The sequence below is a fragment of the Mercenaria mercenaria genome, chromosome 3, assembly GCF_021730395.1.
Source record: "Mercenaria mercenaria strain notata chromosome 3, MADL_Memer_1, whole genome shotgun sequence".
Lineage (NCBI taxonomy): Eukaryota > Metazoa > Mollusca > Bivalvia > Venerida > Veneridae > Mercenaria > Mercenaria mercenaria.
The window spans coordinates 76,378,908-76,399,778 of NC_069363.1; the positions used below are offsets into that span (position 1 = coordinate 76,378,908).

Below are 20,871 nucleotides of genomic sequence, written 5' to 3' on the forward strand. Positions count from 1 at the left end.
TTCCATGCTAAACTTTCACATTACTATAGAGAGAACGTAGTTTTCAGCAACTGTTTATTTTTATAGCTTTACAAAAGGTATTAATTTTTAAAGGGAGACAACTTTTTGAGAATAAGTTTAGTATCCGTGCGTACCCAGGTTGATTGTTGGTAAAGATGTTGATTGTTTACTAAATATGAGCCGCTCCAAGAGAAAACCAACATAGTGGCTTTGCGACCAGCATCGATCCAGACCAGCCTGCGCATCCGCGCAATCTGGTCAGGATCCATGCTGTTCGCTTTCAAAGCCTATTGCAATTACAGAAACTGTTAGCGAACAGCATGGATCCTGACCAGGCTGGTCTGGATCGATGCTGGTCGCAAAGCCACTATGTTGGTTTTCTCATGGCGCGGCTCATATGTTTTGATGATGATTATAGTCCAAAACCTGAACTTGTATTCCTGTTTCATTCTATTTAATGTTTCAGTCTCGTAATTTGTTGATAAACAAGCAGAAACCTTTACCAAACCCTGAAAGTTGTTGCGTAACTGAAATAACCACACAATTTTTATTGATATGCGAGTCATCGAAAGATCGTGTCATTGGTTGCAAATATATTTTGAATTTTCATAGAATGGGAACAGACCGTTACATCATGCTGCAAAGAAAGAACAAAATGCTGCAATCCGTGTTCTTGTAGAGCTAGGGGCCGATATTAACGCTCCTCGTAAGGTATGTGTACATTTTTAGGGCCGATATTAACGTTACAGCTAAGGTGTGTAGAGCTAGGTGTCATAGAGCTAGCGGTCGACATTAATGCTACTGGTAAGACATGTGTAAAGCTAAGGCCTGTATTAACATTGCTGGTAAGGCATATGTAGAGCTAGGGGCCGATATTGACGCTACTGGTCGGACATGAGTACGGCTGAGGCCGGTATTTACGTTGCCGGTAAGGCATGTGCAGAGCTACGGGCCGATATCAACGCTAATGGTAAAGTATGTGTAAGGCTAGGGCCGATATTAACGCTACTGGTAAGGTATGTGTAAGGCTAGGGCCGATATTAACGTAACGGGTAAGGCATATGTAAGGCTAGGGGCCTATATTACCGCTACTGGTAAGACATGTGTAAGGCTAGGGCCGATATTAACGCTACTGGTAAGGCATGTGCAAGGTTAGAGCCGATGTTAACGCTACGGGTAAGGCTAGAGCCGATATTAACGTTACGGGTAAGGCATGTGTAAGGATAGGGGCCTATATTAACGCTGCTGGTAAGGCATGTGTAAGGCTAAGACCGGTATCAACGTTGCTAGTAAGGCATGTGAAGAGCTAGGGTCGATATTAACGCTACTGGTCAGACATGTGTAAGGCGAGGGGCCAATATTAACGCTGCTGGTAAGGCATGTGTAAGGCTAAGGCCGATATTAACGTTGCTGGTTAGGCATGTGTAGAGCTAGGGCCGATATTAACGCTACTGGTAAGGTGTATGTAAGGCTAGGGCCGATACTAACGCTCCTGCTCAGACATGTGTAAGGCTAGGGCCGATATTAACGCTACCGGTAAGGTATGTGTAAGGCAAGGGCCGATATCAACGCTCCTGGTCAGATATGTGTAAGGCTAGGGCCGATAATAACGCTACTAGTAAGGCATGTGTGAGGCTAGGGCCGATTTTACCGCTACTGGTAAGGCATGTGTAAGGCTAGGGGCCTTTATTACCGCTACTGGTAAGACATTTGTAAGACTAGGGGCCAATATTTACGCTGCTGTTAAGGCATGTGTAAGGCTAAGGCCGGTATTAACGTTGCTGGTTAGGCATGTGTAGAGCTAGGGGCTGATATTAACGATGCTGGTAAGACATGTGTAGAGCTAGGGGCCGATGTTACCGCTACTGGTCAGACATATGTAAGGCTAGGGCCGTTTTTAACGCTGCTGGTAAGGCATGTATAAGGCTACGGTCGGTATTAACACTGCTGGTTAGGCATGTGTAGAGCTACGGGCCGATACCAACACTACTGGTAAGACATATATAAAGCTAGGGACCTATATTAACGCTACTGGTAAGGCATGTGTAAAGCTAGGGGCCTAAGTTAACGCTCCTGGTAAGGTATATCTCCTCCTGATCTTGTTTCAAGATAAGAGACATATCCTTAAGTTCCGAAGCCTGAGAATAATCTTGAAAACTGACACACACACACACACGCACGCACGCACGCACGCACGCACACACACACACACACACACACTTAAGACTTCAGCCTTGTATTGTCTCGGTGTTATTTATTTGTCTTTTTAAGTCTTTGTCTATGCAAGTTAAGGGGCCGATGTTAACGCTACCGCTAAGGTGTGTATAGAGCTAAGAGCTGATATTAACGCTCCTGGTTAGGTACATATACGTGTAAAGTAAGAGGCCGATATTTATGCTCCTGGTAAGACATGAGTAGGGCTAGGAGCCTATATTATGGTCTTGTTTCGAGATAGAATACATATAATTGAGAATAATCTAGAAAACAGACATACTTCAAGGTTGCAGTCTGGATTGTCTCGGCTTTATGTAATTGTCCTTTATAACTCTATGTACATATTGATTCAAGTTAAAGCAAAATATCCTGTTATAACATGCTTTTATGTAATAAGTAGTCTCAGTGAGTTAATAGCAGGCACGTGTAGATATTGTCACATGTTAAAAAATGTTTGATGAATTAAAGTACTGTGAAGGTTTATAGAGTGAATTCTGAGAAAAAAAAAGATCTTTTTTTTTTTAAGAGTAAAAGTTTATAAACCAACTCCAGTCACATAGTAACGCTGTTCTAATAATTAAGTCATGAGATATAATTGATTTGCTCTTGTATTTGTACATTTTTGTCATATGTTTAGAGACAAGATACGGCAATACACATGGCTACAAAAGAAAAGAAAACCAACATTGTACAGCTTTTAGCATCTCTCGGAGCAGACTGCAACAAAGAAAATGAGGTTGGTAATTTTAGATAAGTAGATAATCCCTTGTGGCCATCTCACCACGTGGAAGGGTGATAAAATGAATCAATGAAAACCTGGTAAAAACCATGGAACGTTTAGGCGTCCGTTCTTACGTCAAAACACCTTGCTTGTTTGACGAACTCACCGTTTTCTATTTCATCACCATACATGTTTCACAACTAGTCTCCAATCTGACTAAAGTACTTGATCTTCTAAACGAAGATCTGAGAACGACCCATTCACATACGTCTTCTGTATATTTTGGATTTCCAGTATCGCTATTTTTATTTTAACCAATCAGACGACTTGTTCGAATGCCAAAGAGTAAGAAAAATATGCTGATATTTCAGGGCTCGAACCCGGGAACCCTCGCTTACAAAGCAAGTGACCTACCGACTGAGCTAACCGGCCATCTGACACTATATGATATAATAATTGTTAATATCAAAAATCAAGGCTACAGGTAGATTTGCAAAATGTTGTAAGCCAAGCTCTGATTGGCTAGCGGAAGGGTTGTCAGAACGAGGCCATGAATAGGTCGTTTTCAGATCCTATGCGTAGCGTAATAGGATATGTACTTTAGTCAGATTGAACTAGTCTCAAGATTTATAACTTGTAACAAACCATTTCTGCCACTTGACACATTTACATTATTTTTCTTTCTTTTGTTTCAATATTCGTTTTCAAGATCAGCATTACACACGAACCAATTTTTCTTTGTATCATAGCGTCTTTCTTATGAAAGTCGAATAATCTTTCATTAACATATTCATATTACAGTCGGCGCTTGGTCCCCTTTACTATGCCGCGGTGAACGAGGACGTACCTACTTCAAAGTGCCTTCTTCGATGTGGAGCTGATATCAATACCCTCAATTCTGTAAGAAATTTATCTACATGTATAGTATTAATAAAAAAGTAAAGCATTGTTGAAACATTTATTAATAATTTGAATTCTAAACATACATACTGGTGGATTTTTTTTTCTAACGTCGTGCCATTTATGTATTGTGAAAATCGCTTTCACAATGTTCGACATATGGTTACTTGTTTGCTCGTAAGCTTATTTTTAGTCGCCACCGGTAAACCATATGGACGACTCCTCCAGTAGACTGCTGGTAATGTTAGCGGACGGATAGTGCAGTATACAGAAGACTATCAAGTTCCAGAAACTTTCAAGGTTTTTTAGCATGCCATGTGTAATGCATCTGTACACGGGACTCGTGTCCTAATGTTAATTATTTTTAGTTGGAGGACCGGGGCTTCAACTCACGACCCTGGTTTCGAAGTCAGACAGTGTTACCACTGGACCACTGTGTCCACTCTTTCAACACACACCGCTACGATGGTGCAATTTACTTTTATTCGTCAAAGTCACGTGTCTGTTGTCTATTTCTGCTTATGTCCTTTTCGAGTATTGGCGCGACACGAGCCTTATGTTCGATTAGATAGCTTATAATTTGATCTCTACGTGTGTTTGTATATTTGTTTATTCTATGCAGGCAGTGCATCATTTATTAATTAAAACAATTTTTTTTTATTTTTTAAGGAGGGAGAAGGATTGGTGCATATCATGGTTGAAGAAGAAAGATTAGAGGGGTTGTCGACCATGAAGGAACTAAAAGCAAATTTCAGTCTCCTGAATGAGGTATGTCTAAGACCTATGCTAATACTTACGGTCCTCAGGAGAAATGACTATGGCTACAACAGACAAAAATGACTTCATTACATAGTTATTTTCATATGGTCTGTCCGCCCTTAATAATAAAGGGTGTGTTTTGCGGGAAGGAGGGTGGGGTAGGGGGTCCTGTAATCCGACAATCTGCAGTTCTAACTTCCACTGTTTCTCAATTTTTCGACCTCATGGCATTCATCAAGATTGACGACACTTTCTTAAATATTACAGATAAATTCCGTTTTGCTGCTGCCTACATGTAGCTACAGGTTTAACTTTTTAGACTGGTTTACAAGGACGTTCTAAGCGTGTACGAGGAAAACGTGCAAACTATTTTGTCCAGAATTTCGACACCTCGCACGTTTAAAGAAATATAAAATTGAAATACTAATCGTACTTATAAGTGAGTCATTTCATAACGTCTCAAAATATAAGGACAAAGAGTTGATTTTTTTCGACCTGTGATTTACTTTAGCACATTTCCCGACCTCCTCGGTCAATATTGCACGTATGCTCACGGTCACAACAGTGTGTTATTTTAGTTAAGTTGGTCTGCAGTTCGCAGTTCGCGTTTCGAATTGCGAACTGCAAACTGGTCTGCAGTTCGCAGTTCGCAGTTCGCGATTCGAATTGCGAACTGCAAACTGGTCTGCAGTTCGCGATTCGAATTGCGAACTATAAACTGGTCTGCACTTTACGATTCAAATGTCAACGTGCAGTCTGATCAAAAATGTCCTGCACATTGCAGACAAGAATGCATTTCACAGTTGGTCTGCAGTTCTCGTTTCGAACTGCGAACTGCAAACTGGTCTGCAGTTTGCGATTCGTGTTGCGAACTGCAAACTAGTCTGCGGTTTATGATTCAAATTTCAAAGTGTGCAGTCTGATCAGCACTGCCCGGCAAATTGTAGACAAGAATGCATTTCACATTTGGTCTGAAGTTAGCAGTTCGCGTTTCGAATTGCGAACTGCAAACTGGTCTGCAGTTCGCGATTCGAATTGCAAACTGTAAACTGGTCTGCGCTTTACGATTCAAATGTCAACGTGCAGTCTGATCAACACTGTCCTGCGCATTGCAGACAAGAATGCATTTCACAGTTGGTCTGCAGTTCGCGTTTCGAATTGCGAACTGCAAACTGGTCTGCAGTTCGCGATTCAAATTCGAACTGCAAACTGGTCTGCAGTTCGCGATTCGAATTGCAAACTGTAAACTGATCTGCGCTTTACGATTCAAATGTCAACGTGCAGTCTGATCAACACTGTCCTGCGCATTGCAGACAAGAATGCATTTCACAGTTGGTCTGCAGTTCGTGTTTCGAATTGCGAACTGCAAACTGGTCTGCAATTCGCGATTCGAATTCGAACTGCAAACTGGACTGCAGTTTGAGATTCATATTGCGAACTGTAAACTGGGCTGCAGTTTACAATTCAAATTTCAAAGTGCAGTCTGATCAGCACTGTCCAGCGCATTGCGGACAAGAATGCATTTCATAATTAGTCTGCAGTTTGCATTTCGCGTTTCCAACTGCGAACTGCAAACTGGTCCGCAGTTCGCGTTCCGAATTGCAAGCTGCAATCTTGTCTGCTGATTACAATAAAAATTTCAAAGTGCAGTTTGATCAGCACTTTCTTGCGCATTGCAGACAAGAATGCATTTCACAGTTGGTCTATAGTTCGCAGGTTGTGTTTCCAATTGCGAACTGCAAACTGGTCTGCAGTTCGCAGTTCGCGTTCCGAATTGCAAGCTGCAATCTTGTCTGCTGATTACAATAAAAATTTCAAAGTGCAGTCTGATCAGCACTTTCTTGCGCATTGCAGACAAGAATGCATTTCACAGTTGGTCTAAAGTTCGCAGGTTGTTTCCAATTGCGAACTGCAAACTGGTCTGCAGTTCGCAGTTCGCGATTCGAATTGCGAACTGCAAACTGGTCTGCAGTTCGCGATTCGAATTCGAACTCCAAACTGGTCTGCAGTTCGGGATTCGTATTGCAAACTGTAAACTGGGCTACAATTTACGATTCAAATTTCAAAGTGCAGTCTGATCAGCACTGTCCAGCGCATTGCGGACAAGAATGCTTTTCATAATTAGTCTGCAGTTCGCATTTCGCGTTTCCAACTGCGAACTGCAAACTGGTCCGCAGTTCGCGTTCCAAATTGCAAACTGCAATCTTGTCTGCTGATTACAATAAAAATTTCAAAGTGCAGTCTGATCAGCACTTTCTTGCGCATTGCAGACAAGAATGCATTTCACAGTTGGTCTATAGTTCTCAGTTTGTATTTCAAATTGCGAACTGCAAACTGGTCTGCAGTTCGCGTTTCGAATTGCGAACTGCAAACTGGTCTGCAGTTCGCAGTTCGCAGTTCGTGATTCGAATTGCAAACTGCAAACTGGTCTGCGGTTCAAGATTCAAAATAAAAATATATTTGAACGTTACTCTTATACTTTTAAGTAATAGGTCAGTATTTGCTAAATATAAAATTTTGAGCCGTGCCATGAGAAAATCAACATAGTGGGTTTGCGACCAGCATGGATCCAGACCAGCTTGCGCATCCGCTCAGTCTGGTCAGGATTCATGCTGTTCGCTAATGGTTTCTCTAATTGCAGTAGGCTTTAAAAGTGAACAGCATGGATCCTGACCAGACTGCGCGGATGCGCAAGCTGGTCTGGATCCATGCTGGTCGCAAAGCCACTATGTTGATTTTCTCATGGCACGGCTCATTAATGTTAATGGTCTGCACTTCCTCCCTCTTCAGTAGAACTGCAAAGTGCCGGCAAGTCTGCGGCTCCTAGTTTTCGATTCGAACTACGAACTGCAAACTGGTCTGCAGTTCTCAGTTCGCAGTTTCGAATTTCGTATTGAGAACTGTACACTGTGCTGCAGTTTACGATTCAAATTTCAAAGTGCAGTCTGATCAGCACTGTCCAGCAAAATGTAGACAAGAATGCATTTCACAGTTGGTCTGCAGTTTGCAGTTCTCAGTTCACGTTTTCAAATGCGATCTGCAAACTGGAAAAGTAAAGAAGAAATGAAAAATCTTGAAATGGAGCTTCTTTATCTTGCAGGATTTTTTCCAATGAATTTAGTAACATTTTTATGGAGGAGCCGCCCATATCAATTACCGGTGACGAATATAGAAAAGCTTAAATATAAACAATGAAAACATGTAGAAGTTATAGCATGTTTGTCACGGGATGTAACATTTCATGTTCTTTAAACTTAATAGTGACGGGCGCGGGGAAACTAAAACTTTTCCCTGGCGGTATCGTCTGCTGTTTAATTGAATTGGATATCCTCGGCAATGAACGTGTTATTACGAATATTAACGGAGATGTCCGAGGCACTTCATCCTTGCCCGTACAGTCTTTGTGAATTCTTATCATGTAGGTTACATTCTACCAATTCAATTCCTTATTTATTTCATATTCATAACAACACATTCAGACCTCATTTTCAGCACTTTAGAGCATTTCAATGATATGAAAACCATATATGGTCATTTAGTATAACATGTCTTCTTATCAAAAATAGAAAAATATTGACATGTTTTATGTTGTATATAAGAAAAATAATCTGTTCTGAGAAACATCACCCTCTAAAAATGCCCCCATGAAAACAGCCGTTTAGCAATTCCGCGTAGGTAGACATTTTTCGCAAAGAATAAAACTTATTCCAGGAAATTTACAATGAAAATGGTCTAGATCTATTCTCAATACAATAAGCAATAAACATAAGCGTAAAATTTAACTGTCACCTCCTCATGTCACTCATTATACCAGACTTCATCCATAGCATGGAACTACATTTTGGACTACTTCACATGTAACACTGAGTAGTCACTTCCGGTTTGGTGTAATCCGTCCTGTATGACCAATCTTCTTGGTTTGTTTTATGAGTATAAAGGAGAGCTAGAATGAGAGAAAGAAATTCACTGGTGTTCTCTTAGTACCTTTTACTGCCAAATTCCTTCTACGCTCAGAGTAGTTAATGTACTCTTACGAGCAATACAGTAAAATTCATAGAAAACTGAATTAAAATCATTTAGAATTCTTATGATTACTTCAATTAATTCACCAGTCGGTGTGGCAAGGAATATTTTGAAATATCTTTAATATTGTAGTTTGTATTTCTTTACAGAGCGCGTGAATTTTTTTTTTTTTTTTTTTTTTGGAAAACTTTGTATTATTTTATCTTTATTTTATCAGTTGATGTATATTGTGACATGTTTCAATGTAAAGACATTTACACCCATTATAAGGATCGTCTACAGCCAAGTATGGCCTAATGTAACTCTTGAATGGCTTAAAGCCCAACTCGTTTACTGTCATGATGTTATAACATTTTTTCTTATGGAATGTTTTTAACTCAAATACATTTCTATTGTATTTAGGACTTATTAAAAGGTCATAAAACACATGAACTGACATATAAAAAATAAAATAAAAAAATCTTTTGCAGCTTTTGCAGTAGTGCGTTGTTCCTGTAAAATAATTCAGCTTTACATTGTGTGATTTCTATTACAGTACATGTGTGTATATCATTTCAATTTTAAACAAAAATTATATTGCCCTTTGTAAATAAAATCAACGAAAGATTAATTGTAAGATTAATCAAAGAACTGTTTCATTTGACGGAATTTGTCCGGATATTGAAGTAACTAGCCGGAATGTTCAAGTCACTGTCAGCCCACTCAAAAATGCTCATCTCACGTCTGACTATAGCTCACCTGACTTTGGAATATTTCTGACATATAAAATATTCAGATTGTAACCTACAGGTCAATGCAAGCTTGACATATCTGCGTCGAAGCCTGTATTGATTGTCCAGTCACAGAGAGAGGCTAATTTTGCGATGAACTGCACCTGAGACGGGCTAATTTTGCCATGAACTTTACCTATTTCTAACTTTCTGAAACAGAACAATTTGATAAATAGTAACGAATATTAACGAAAGTAGTCCACACACAAGCAAAGTACGCAGTCGTATTTTGACAGTGTTTAAAGCGAAATATACTGGACTTACTGTACAAAATATTCATAGATAGTGTCATATAAAGAAGAAAGTCCGTATAATCTCGTCCCTGGCAAAACCAGCGTATTACATACATCTGCTAATAAAATACCAACATTTAACACCATTCTTGCCGCCGCCTTCGGATATGTCCAAAGGTAGCACTGGAATGGCTCATCGACAGACCCGTTTTATTGTCTTGGTATTATAATGAAATATGACATAAGAAATCTGCAAACGGTCAGTACTAGAGCCTGGGCTTTGAATTTGGCTTAGAAACATTACTTTATAAATCTTGTTTGGTTTAATGTAAGTGGGGCTTTGATATGTGCAGGTGTCTAATACTTTTAGAGATTTTATCTATTTGTGCCATTGATAAGTAATTTGAATTAAATTGCCCATAACTAATTGGAACGACGACATTTTTGTTGCAGTCGCAATTATGCACTCGGCACTAAGACCTGCATGATTGGTCAACGTACCTTAAATGGGCGTAAGAAGAGAGTTGTGTTGTTTGTCTGTGCAAAATGTAACCAATCAAAGGGTTTAAATGATCCAATGGGGCTAAAGTGATTGAATATATGTCTCGCAATTTTCTTAAAAAATATATGGACATTAAACAATAAATGTCAATTAATTTAGTTGTCTCCTTTATTTGTTTTAATGTCATTTTTTACCAGTTTCAAATGATCGCTAATCAAAGTTCAATGCATTATTCACAATTTTAATTGTAAACCGCATATACATTATGACAGAGAATGTTTAAAGTCCAGTGATTAATCCTTTTTTGTATTGTATTAAAACCCGCTAACTTCAGGCCGTCTTTACGTATCTTTAGAGAACATCAATTTTTCCTACAACTACTTTTCAGAAAAGCTCTGTTACAAATGATAATAACAAGAAAATGGGGGTTGGATATTCCTATTAAAATGCCTGCCAGTTGTGGTCTGCTACCCTTAAAATAGCGCATATTTGCTCTAGTCCGCACAATAAACATTTACTTCCAGTTTCGATCTGCAAAACTTGCCATGTGAGGTCTATGAAAATGTAAACTGTCTCATTCCATGTAGAATGTATTCCAGTAGTGCAAAAGTGTGATTTATTAAAGCACTCGTTCTACACGAATGTGCCCAAATAAAATGGGTAAATTAGGTACCATTTATTATGGACTGATTTCGAATATACCACGAACATTTTTTTTACCAATTTACCTACCCTATTCCGAAAGGACAAAACATATAATGTATATGACTCTGATTAGAGTAATTTGAAATTATTATTATTATACCATGTTTATATATAGTCCTTCTCATGATAAGCCCGTTTAAAGGCGTTTTACATAGCACAAACGCAGCCACTCTGGTCGCGAAAGTAATCTGACACCGAACGATCTCACCAGATGAAGAGCGAGATCCCTCAGAGCAGATGGAGAGAAATCGTGTATTTAGATACAGACTCTTTGTGGAAAGACAGACTGGTGCTTTGATATACCTTGTGCATAGCAATGACACTTTAGAAGCCTTCTTTTAGGAGAAGAACCGGTACAGGTCGCTTAGTCAGACCAGCTTACAGTTTACAATTTCGATTCGGATAAAGTGACTGCAGCTGAGGGACCATAACCTCTTTTAAGCAAAAAATTACTAAGTACGAAATTCTAGGCCTAAGAGTAATGTTCCAATATACTTTCATTTTAAATATTGAACTGCAGACCAGTTTGCAGTTCGCAATTCGAATCGTGAACTGCGAACTGCAGACCAGTTTGCAGTTCGCAATTCGAATTATGAACTACGAATTGCGAACTGCGAACTGAGAACTGCAGACCAGTTTGCAGTTCGCAATTCGAATTATGAACTACGAATTGCGAACTGCGAACTGAGAACTGCAGATCAGTTTGCAGTTCGTAGTTTGAATCGAAAACTAGGAGCCGCAGACTTGCCGGCACTTTGCAGTTCTAATGAAGAGGGAGGAAGTGCAGACCATTAACATTAATGAGCCGTGCCATGAGAAAACCAACATAGTGGGTGTGCGACCAGCATGGATCCAGACCAGCCTGCGCATCCGCGCAGTCTGGTCAGGATCCATGCTGTTCGCTTTTAAAGCCTACTGCAATTAGAGAAACCATTAGCGAACAGCATGGATCCTGACCTGATTGCGCGGATGCGCAAGCTGGTCTGGATCAATGCTGGTCGCAAACCCACTATGTTGATTTATTCATGGCACGGCTCAAAATTTTATATTTAGCAAACACTGACCTATTACTTTAAAATATAAGAGTAATCTTCGAATTCACTTTCATTTTAAATCTTGAACTGCAAACCAGTTTCAGTTCGAATTCGAATCGCGAACTGCACACCAGTTTGCAGTTCGCAATTCGAAACGCGAACTGCGAACTGCAGACTAGTTTGCAGTTCGCAATTCGAATCGCGAACTGCAGACCAGTTTGCAGTTCGCAATTCGAATCGCGAACTGCGAACTGCAGACCAGTTTGCAGTTCGCAATTCGAAACGCAAACTGCGAACTGCAGACCAGTTTGCAGTTCGCAATTCGAAACACAAACGGCGAACTATAGACCAACTGTGAAATGCGCAAGAAAGTGCTGATCAGACTGCACTTTGAAATTTTTATTGTAATCAGCAGACAAGATTGCAGTTTGCAATTTGGAACGCGAACTGCGGACCAGTTTGAAGATCGCAGTTTGAAACGCGAAATGCGAACTGCAGACTAATTATGAAAAGCATTCTTGTCCGCAATGCGCTGGACAGTGCTGATCAGACTGCACTTTGAAATTTGAATCCTAAATTGTAGCCCAGTTTACAGTTTGCAATACGAATCCCGAACTGCAGACCAGTTTGCAGTTCGAATTCGAATCGCGAACTGCAGACCAGTTTGCAGTTCGCAATTCGAATCGCGAACTGCGAATTGCGAACTGCAGACCAGTTTGCAGTTCGCAATTCAAAACGCGAACTGCGAAATGCAGACCAGTTTGCAGTTCTTAATTGGAAACACAAACGGCGAACTATAGACCAACTGTGAAATGCATTCTTGTCTGCAATGCGCAAGAAAGTGCTGATCAGACTGCACTTTGAAATTTTTATTGTAATCAGCAGACTAGATTGCAGTTTGCAATTTGAAACGCGAACTGTGGACCAGTTTGCAGTTCGCAGTTGGAAACGCGAAATGCGAACTGCAGACTAATTATGAAAAGCATTCTTGTCCGCAATGCGCTGGACAGTGCTGATCAGACTGCACTTTGAAATTTGAATCGTAAATTGTGTCCCAGTTTACAGTTCGAAATACGAATCCCGAACTGCAGACCAGTTTGCAGTTCGAATTCGAATCGCGAACTGCAGACCAGTTTGCAGTTCGCAATTCAGATCGCGAACTGCGAACTGCAGACCAGTTTGCAGGTCGCAATTCGAAACGCGAACTGCGGACTACAGACCAGTTTTCAGTTCACAATTGGAAACACAAACTGCAAACTATAGACCAACTGTGAAATGCATTCTTGTCTGCAATGCGCAAGAAAGTGCTGATCTGACTGCACTTTGAAATTTTTATTGTAATCAGCAGACAAGATTGCAGTTTGCAATTTGGAACGCGAACCGCGGACCAGTTCGCAGTTGGAAACGCGAAATGAGAACTGCAGACTAATTATTAAATGCATTCTGGTCCGCAATGCGGTGGACAGTGCTGATCAGACTGCACTTTGAAATTTGAATCGTAAACTGCAGATTAGTTTGCAGTTCGCAACACGAATCGCGAACTGCAGACCAGTTTGCAGTTCGCAGTTCGAAACGCGAACTGCAGACCAGCTGTGAAATGCATTCTTGTCTGCAATGTGCAGGACAGTGTTGATCAGACTGCACGTTGAAATTTGAATCGTAAACTGCAGACTAGTTTGCAGTTCGCAACACGAATCGCGAACTGCAGACCAGTTTGCAGTTCGCAATTCGAAACGCGAACTGCAGACCAACCGTGAAATGCATTCTTGTCTGCAATGCGCAGGACAGTGTAGATCAGACTGCACGTTGACATTTGAATCGTAAAGTGCAGACCAGTTTACAGTTTGCAATTCGAATCGCGAACTGCAGACCAGTTTGCAGTTCGCAATTCGAATCGCGAACTGTGAACTGCGAACTGCAGACCAGTTTGCAGTTCGCAATTCGAAACGCGAACTGCGAACTGCGAACTGCAGACCAACTTAACTGATATCAGTGTGTTAATTTTATACGTCAATTCAATCAGCACATTTTCTCGCTACAGTATGTGACTTATTTTTTTTTATAATTCGAAAATTGGAGACATATCTTCACTCAGTGACCTGTACCTACAACAATATTGCATTGCAAAAGCTTTTGTGTCACCGTACGCATCATGCCAAGCGAAGTTTCGCCGGACGTTTTTTCATAAAGTACCATAAGACTATACTCTTTAAGAAGTCGAATCTGCTAGTTGTGGGCGATCATTAATCTTTTCCTCGTCTGAAATGACATTCAATAAAGAAGCCATCCTCATCTGTTCATCTGCTGTACCAGCAGGTAAACCGTGTAGATAGATAATTGAGCCGCGCCATGAGAAAACCAACATAGTGGGTTTGCGACCAGCATGGATCCAGACCATCCGCGCAGTCTGGTCAGGATCCATGCTGTTCGCTAACAGTTTCTCTAATCGCTATTGACTCTGAAAGCGAACATCATGGATCCTGACCAGACTGTGCGGAGCTGTACTCCAGGCAATACACTTTAACGACCCTTTGACTTGGGAATGTCCGGTTGACATAAGCTTCTTTCTACTTGCGTTTTTTTTTAACTGCACACTTTGGCGTCACTTTTTGTCGTTGGATGTTAGAAAATCAGCTGGTGATTAAAACGAATACTTGAGGTTAAAAATTCTCGATATTGAGAATAATTTTGTTTTGACAATATAAAAATTGACCAAACAATTGAGCTGTTCTCCGTTGATTAGATGAGTGTCCCATTTTATTTTATTTTAAGAAACAAATAAAGGAAAAAGATTGAGAGTTTCGTTTGTCTTCATTTTTCCATTATTTTGACATTTAAAGTGACAAATGTTGTCTATCGCCGTAGTCTTTTATGTAACGCACATGAATATACTGTAAACTGATGCACTGTTGCTTTAGTTTACACCGGGAGACAATCAAAATACACCCTTGATCAAAATCCCCTCCACTCGTTTACACCAATTATTAACATTAACCAGACAATTGTTCAGGTACATAGCAACATTATCTTTTCACACAGGTGAAGTAATAAGAGTTGTATTATTTGTAAGTACATCAGTTCTGTAATTGTACTTTCTGTAAATAAGGGCAAAACATTCACAAAAATCATTCACAAAATAGGACTTAAGACAGAGCCCTGGGGAACACCTGCAACAACGGTTTCAAATTCAGATTTCAAAAATGTTAAGTTTGTTGTCACCTTTTGTCAATATAAGATGTAAACTAAACAAAGGAAGAATAATCAAATTTATAGGAATAGTAAAAATGTGTAATTGGGTCAAATGCTTTAGACAGATCCAAGTAGACTGTACCAGCAATTTCAATGATACCTAATGCAGCTGAAACATCAGCAGATAGTTTAAGAAAGCTTGCATTTGAATAATAAGAGCCTGTTGTCTTTGTGATGTCAAGGGATTTAAGTTGTTTCAGGACGAGCGAGCTCTCGTGTAACAGGAGGAATTGAATATTCAAGAAAGTCAGTTACGCAACATTGACCTCTAAAACAAACTCGGTAGCCTATAAGCGACTTAACTGTTTGCATTAACCACAATAATCAGTATGTTTGTAAAATTGTACCACCAGTTTTAATAGATCAATTATGTCAGAATTAATTCCATGTGGCTAACACATTTAAGACAAAACAGAAGTTCCAAATGGTGAACATTGTCCTTTTTCTGTTTTCAGGAAGGAATAACTTGCGTCCATATTGCATCCAGGGAAGGACAAACGCATGTACTAAAGCACCTTAAGGACATTGGTGTTGACCTGAGTGTTAAAGACAAGGTACATGCTGCTAATATGACTCGGAAAAGCTGTTAATTTAAATACTAGTATCAGCTTTAGTCAATTACACTGCTCTGTTATATAAGTGCAGATTTTATACAGATTTTAATCAATTTTGAGATACTTTTAGGTGTCCCTTCACGACTGTTTGGCTATAAATTATAGGATTATATTTTAAAAAATATGCTTCCTGTATCTTTTTCTTTCTTTTTCATTTTTCATTGTGTATTACTGTATTACGGTATGCTTGTATAGTTTATAACATGTATTACATAAACAATAGACAGATTGTTTTTTATGGGTAGTCTGAAATTATCACTTATGTAGAAAATCTTGGTTCATATCTCGGTCCTGGTCGAAGGTCTAAGTGACAGGTTAAGAGCCAGCCATTAGAACAATTTTAGTAGGCTGCCTGGAAATTGCGATGGCGACTCTAGAAACACAGACAAGTTTTACAAAATTTCTTATTGGAAAGCTATCAAACAAATACAGTCATATTACCAGTCACAAATTTAATGCATTTTCATTGGTCAAAATATAGTCACGTGATAAATCCATATATTTCTGTTTCTATGGAGGGTTAATAGAGTGTTCATATCGAGGCTGGCCCTCCACGGAAATATGTGGGGTCAATATTCTAAATATGGGGACAAGACTACGGCCCCCTTTTTTATCATACCAACCCCAAAAATTTCCATGGAGGGTAACAAACGAACAAAATAAGTTATAGTATGTACCAAGCCTTAAGAAACAGCTTTGACTTCTTTTTATTTCAACGTTAATAACTCTTTTCCAAACATTTAAAATTGACATTAGCATCGCCTAGAAAAGTTTCCAAATTCCATGTAAAATGATTGCATCTTTGTATGAAATATATATTTATTTACAGCTGGGCTTATCAGCTCTTCATGTTGCTGTCATGGAGGACAAGGGTGAAGAAGTTGACATGCTTAACAATATTGGAGTGGACCTTGATTGTAGGTCAAAGGTTAGTAAAAGATAAATGCTGAAAAGCTAGTTTTAGATCGGAAATATCAATACATGGGACCGTGACTGTATTATAGTGCTACGAGACCCCTTTAGAACTTTGGGGACGAATTTCATATAACCGGGGAATATGTCACGGTATAGGAATTGAATATTAAATGGGGAGAAAATGTGTAGGCGGCCTGGTAGCTCAGTCGGTAGGCATCGAAACGGTATTGCGAGGCCCCGGGTACGATTCCCGGTCTTGCTGCACATTTTTCTCGGCGCCCCACGTGGGACCGTGCCTGTATTGTAGTGCATACATTTCGAGATCCCTTTAGAACTTTGGGGACGAATTTCATATAACTGGGGAATATGTCACGGTATAGGAATTGAATATTAGATGGGGAGAAAAGTTGTATAGGCGGCCAGGTAGCTCAGTTCGTAGAACATCGGAACGGTATTCCGAGGCCCCGGGTAGGAGTCCCGTTCTTGCTGCATTTTTTTTCCGCATTTAATATTCAAGTTCTATACCGTGACACATGTATTTAATTAGACATATTCATATATTTCCAGAGTAATTATACATGTAGTTGATGTTGTCTGTTGATAAACATTATCATCATCAGAAATGTATGGACTTCCAACAGTAAATTCTTGATGCCGATAATAAAGTTTATCAATATGTAGTATCTTATTGATTCTGTCTCGCCATTTGCAGAATTTTGCCGCCACTACGTAAAAGTGTCTTTGCAGAATGCCGGTTCTACGTTAAACTGTTTTTGCAGAATTTTGCCGCCTTAACACGCAAAACCTTGCAGAATTTTCCTCGCGACGCGGACATGCCGCCTCTATGTAAAACTACCCGACATGAACATGCCACCCCGGTGTTTAGCTATTTTTGCAGAATTTTACTAACTACGTGGACATGCCACCACTCTTTACAACATTCATTGACAGCTAAGCTGTCTTTGCAGAATTTTACCCGCGAGGACGTCATGCCGCTTCTATTTCAAACATCTGTAGTTAAGCTGTCTTTGCAGAATTTCACCTGCGAGGAAGTCTTGCCGCTTCTATTTCAAACATCTGTAGTTAAGCTGTCTTTGCAGAATTTCACCTGCGAGGAAGTCTTGCCGCTTCTATTTCAAACATCTGTAGTTAAGCTGTCTTTGCAGAATTTCACCCGCGAGGAAGTCTTGCCGCTTCTATTTCAAACATCTGTAGTTAAGCTGTCTTTGCAGAATTTCACCCGCGAGGAAGTCTTGCCGCTTCTATTTCAAACATCTGTAGTTAAGCTGTCTTTGCAGAATTTCACCCGCGAGGAAGTCTTGCCGCTTCTATTTCAAACATCTGTAGTTAAGCTGTCTTTGCAGAATTTCACCCGCGAGGAAGTCTTGCCGCTTCTATTTCAAACATCTGTAGTTAAGCTGTCTTTGCAGAATTTCACCCGCGAGGAAGTCTTGCCGCTTCTATTTCAAACATCTATAGTTAAGTTGTCTTTGCAGAATTTCACCCGCGACGCAGACATGCCCCCTCTGTGTAAAACATGCTGGCCTCCAAAGGATGTCGAAAGAATTGACTACTGGAAAATCAAGGTATCTTTTTGTTGTCATGATATTAATTCATTTCTAAATTTATCTTAATCGAGGCTGATTTTTTTTTTTATAGATTTCTGTTCCTTTTGATTAGCTGAACTGATATTAAAAGAAATAGAACCATCAAATGTATAAGACATTTTTAAAACATGAATTTATTAGTTATCTAATTTCATTATTTTGAATTTACTTGCTAGAAACGTGTTTAATTGTTACTCTATTTTCATTTTTGCTTATGTTTTTCATTAAATGCGAGTGTTTTTTTTTTTTTTTGGCTCTCCTCAGCATACAAAAGTGCCCAAGGTGAGCTATTGTGATAACCCTATTTCCTTCGTCCGTCGTCATTCGGCGTGCGTAGTGTGTCGTTAACAGATTGACTGTTGACACTCTAGAGGTCACATGTTTAGTCGAATCTTAACGAATTTTGGTAAAAAGATCTCATTTTCTACCAAGTCGTCATAAAACATTGTCTAAATGTTAGTCTGTATGAAATCTAGGTCATCTTAGAGATTTGGTTACCTGATGTCTTGAACGAGGTCACTAGGTCAAATTATAGAAATAAACCGTGTTAACACGCTAGGTGCAATATTTTCTTTTTGATTATCATAAACATTTGTCAGAATTTTTGTCTTTGTGAAATCAAATTTGGAATACGGAGGTCAAAGCTAGGTCATTGGGTCACTTCAAAGAAAAAGTCTGAGGGCTACATGATTTATATAACTTTGTCAAAATTTTGTCTTCATAAATCTGATCCAATTTCAACTTGTTACCTGAAGTCAAAAACTATGATCACCGGTCAAATATAGTAAAGCTTGGAGGCATTTTGTATGTGATTCATGAAATTGTCAGAATGTTGTCTCTCTAAACCTATGTCAAGTTAAAAACTATCTTGCCTTAAAGCCCTGTTCCGCGGCTATTCAAATTCTTTTGTGTGTATGCAACCCATGATTACAATAGGGAACAGTTAACGGCCACGTGCCACACTTGAGCACATATCAGGATTTTCATGCTTTTTCAGTGACAATTCAAGGTTAAAAGGTAGGACGGGGGCAGGGCTTTAAGTCTTTAACTAGGTCACCAGGCCAAATTGTAAAAAACCTTGATAATACTCTAAAAGCAACATTTTTTGCTTGAACTTCATAAAACTTTGTTACAATGTTTTCTTATCAGGTTTATGTCAAGTTCGAAACTTGGTTATCTAAGGTATTAAAGGAGGTCACTAGGTTAAATAATACAGAAATTTTGTTTACACATTCTAGAGGCCACATTTCCTACTTGATCATCTTAAGTCTTTGTCAGAACGTTTGTCTCTATAATATCTATGTTAATTTGATAAAACGAGATGCCTGAGATCATAATTGAGCCGCGCCATGAGAAAACCAACATAGTGGCTTTGCGACCAGCATGGATCCAGACCAGCCTGATCTTTATGATACATGGTCAGAATGTTTGTCTGTTTAAAATGTAGAGAAAAAAATTGTAATTTGGTCATTTAGGTGAAGAACAATGCCACTAGATAAATCATTGAAAAATAAAACATGTTAAAAATCTTCCTGATTTTCGTAAATCATGGTCAGATCTACGTTAAATAAAATAACAAACATGTCCTATACCAAGTTATATCAGTCTGAATGTTAGTGACCCCTGTTTACATGGACATAAAACGGAAACTAACTGAATTATTGACTCAGATACTTAGTTTAGTATTGCAATGAACTGTTGAAAAAATTATCCATACACATGTATATTTAGAACGTTCTATTTCAGACTGGGATGACACCCGTTCATTTGGCATTTTGTTTTGATCATGAAGACATACTGTCACATCTAGTCACTTGTGGTGCTGATATAAACATAGGAAATGATGTAAGTATTCGTGTTGCTTAGAATAATAAATAAAAAGGCATTCTAACTGGGCTTAATATGAGTACCAGTAAACAAAGAAGGAGGTCATGTAATGTAGATTGTCAACGATTAACGCGCGGATAGGCAAGATGATAGTGTGACGTCAGTTAAGGAGGTAGGTTACCTTGTTACAAGGGTAAATTCAAATTAGTTGAACCGCAGAATCTTTTTGTATTTCGTGTAATATGAAGTTTTAACTGCTAAAATCTCAGTTTCGTTTGTCTCTGTCCCTTAAAGTTCAATTTTTATCCAGGTTTGAAGAACATGACCATCCAAAGGTATTTCATATTGAAAGAAGAAGGAAAAAACGGATATTTAACACTTTTCGGTGTATTTTAGTTTCATTGATATCCGTAGAAGTCAACATAATCTATAATTTTACTAGTATGCACGTTAGCTTTCTAAGATAAGCTTAAAATGTATATGTCGCGGGGCTCGTGTTTCCATGGTAACGCATTTTCTCTCAGATTTAATCAACTATGTATAAAAATAGGGGATTTCGACGGCTTCAGTGCCATTCTGTTAATGACCAACATGGAATATTTGGGTAATATTATTAGCAAAATACCAAGCACTATACATTATCTTTCTAGGTAGGCTTAAGGTGCGCACATACAAATATAAAGGTAACCTACCTCCTTAAGGAGGTAGGTTACCTTTATATTTGTATGTGCGCATGTCCAACCGGAAGCTAGCGTGACGATTTACGACGACGTTTACGACAAACTAAATGTCTTTGTA

The 20,871-nt window shown here is 39.1% G+C and overlaps 1 protein-coding gene across 3 annotated transcripts in view; it reads left to right on the forward strand.

The window, feature by feature from the left end:
• LOC123524333 (serine/threonine-protein phosphatase 6 regulatory ankyrin repeat subunit B-like) overlaps nt 1-20,871 on the forward strand; it is a 107,479-nt gene that overhangs the window by 67,437 nt on the left and 19,171 nt on the right. For all 3 annotated transcript variants that reach the window (XM_045302444.2, XM_045302442.2, XM_045302445.2), the window contains 8 exons: nt 613-711; nt 2,852-2,950; nt 3,737-3,835; nt 4,505-4,603; nt 15,566-15,664; nt 16,554-16,652; nt 18,136-18,225; nt 19,993-20,091. In XM_045302444.2, the coding sequence (XP_045158379.2) occupies nt 613-711; nt 2,852-2,950; nt 3,737-3,835; nt 4,505-4,603; nt 15,566-15,664; nt 16,554-16,652; nt 18,136-18,225; nt 19,993-20,091 (783 nt within the window). The remainder of the gene's footprint in view (nt 1-612; nt 712-2,851; nt 2,951-3,736; nt 3,836-4,504; nt 4,604-15,565; nt 15,665-16,553; nt 16,653-18,135; nt 18,226-19,992; nt 20,092-20,871) is intronic.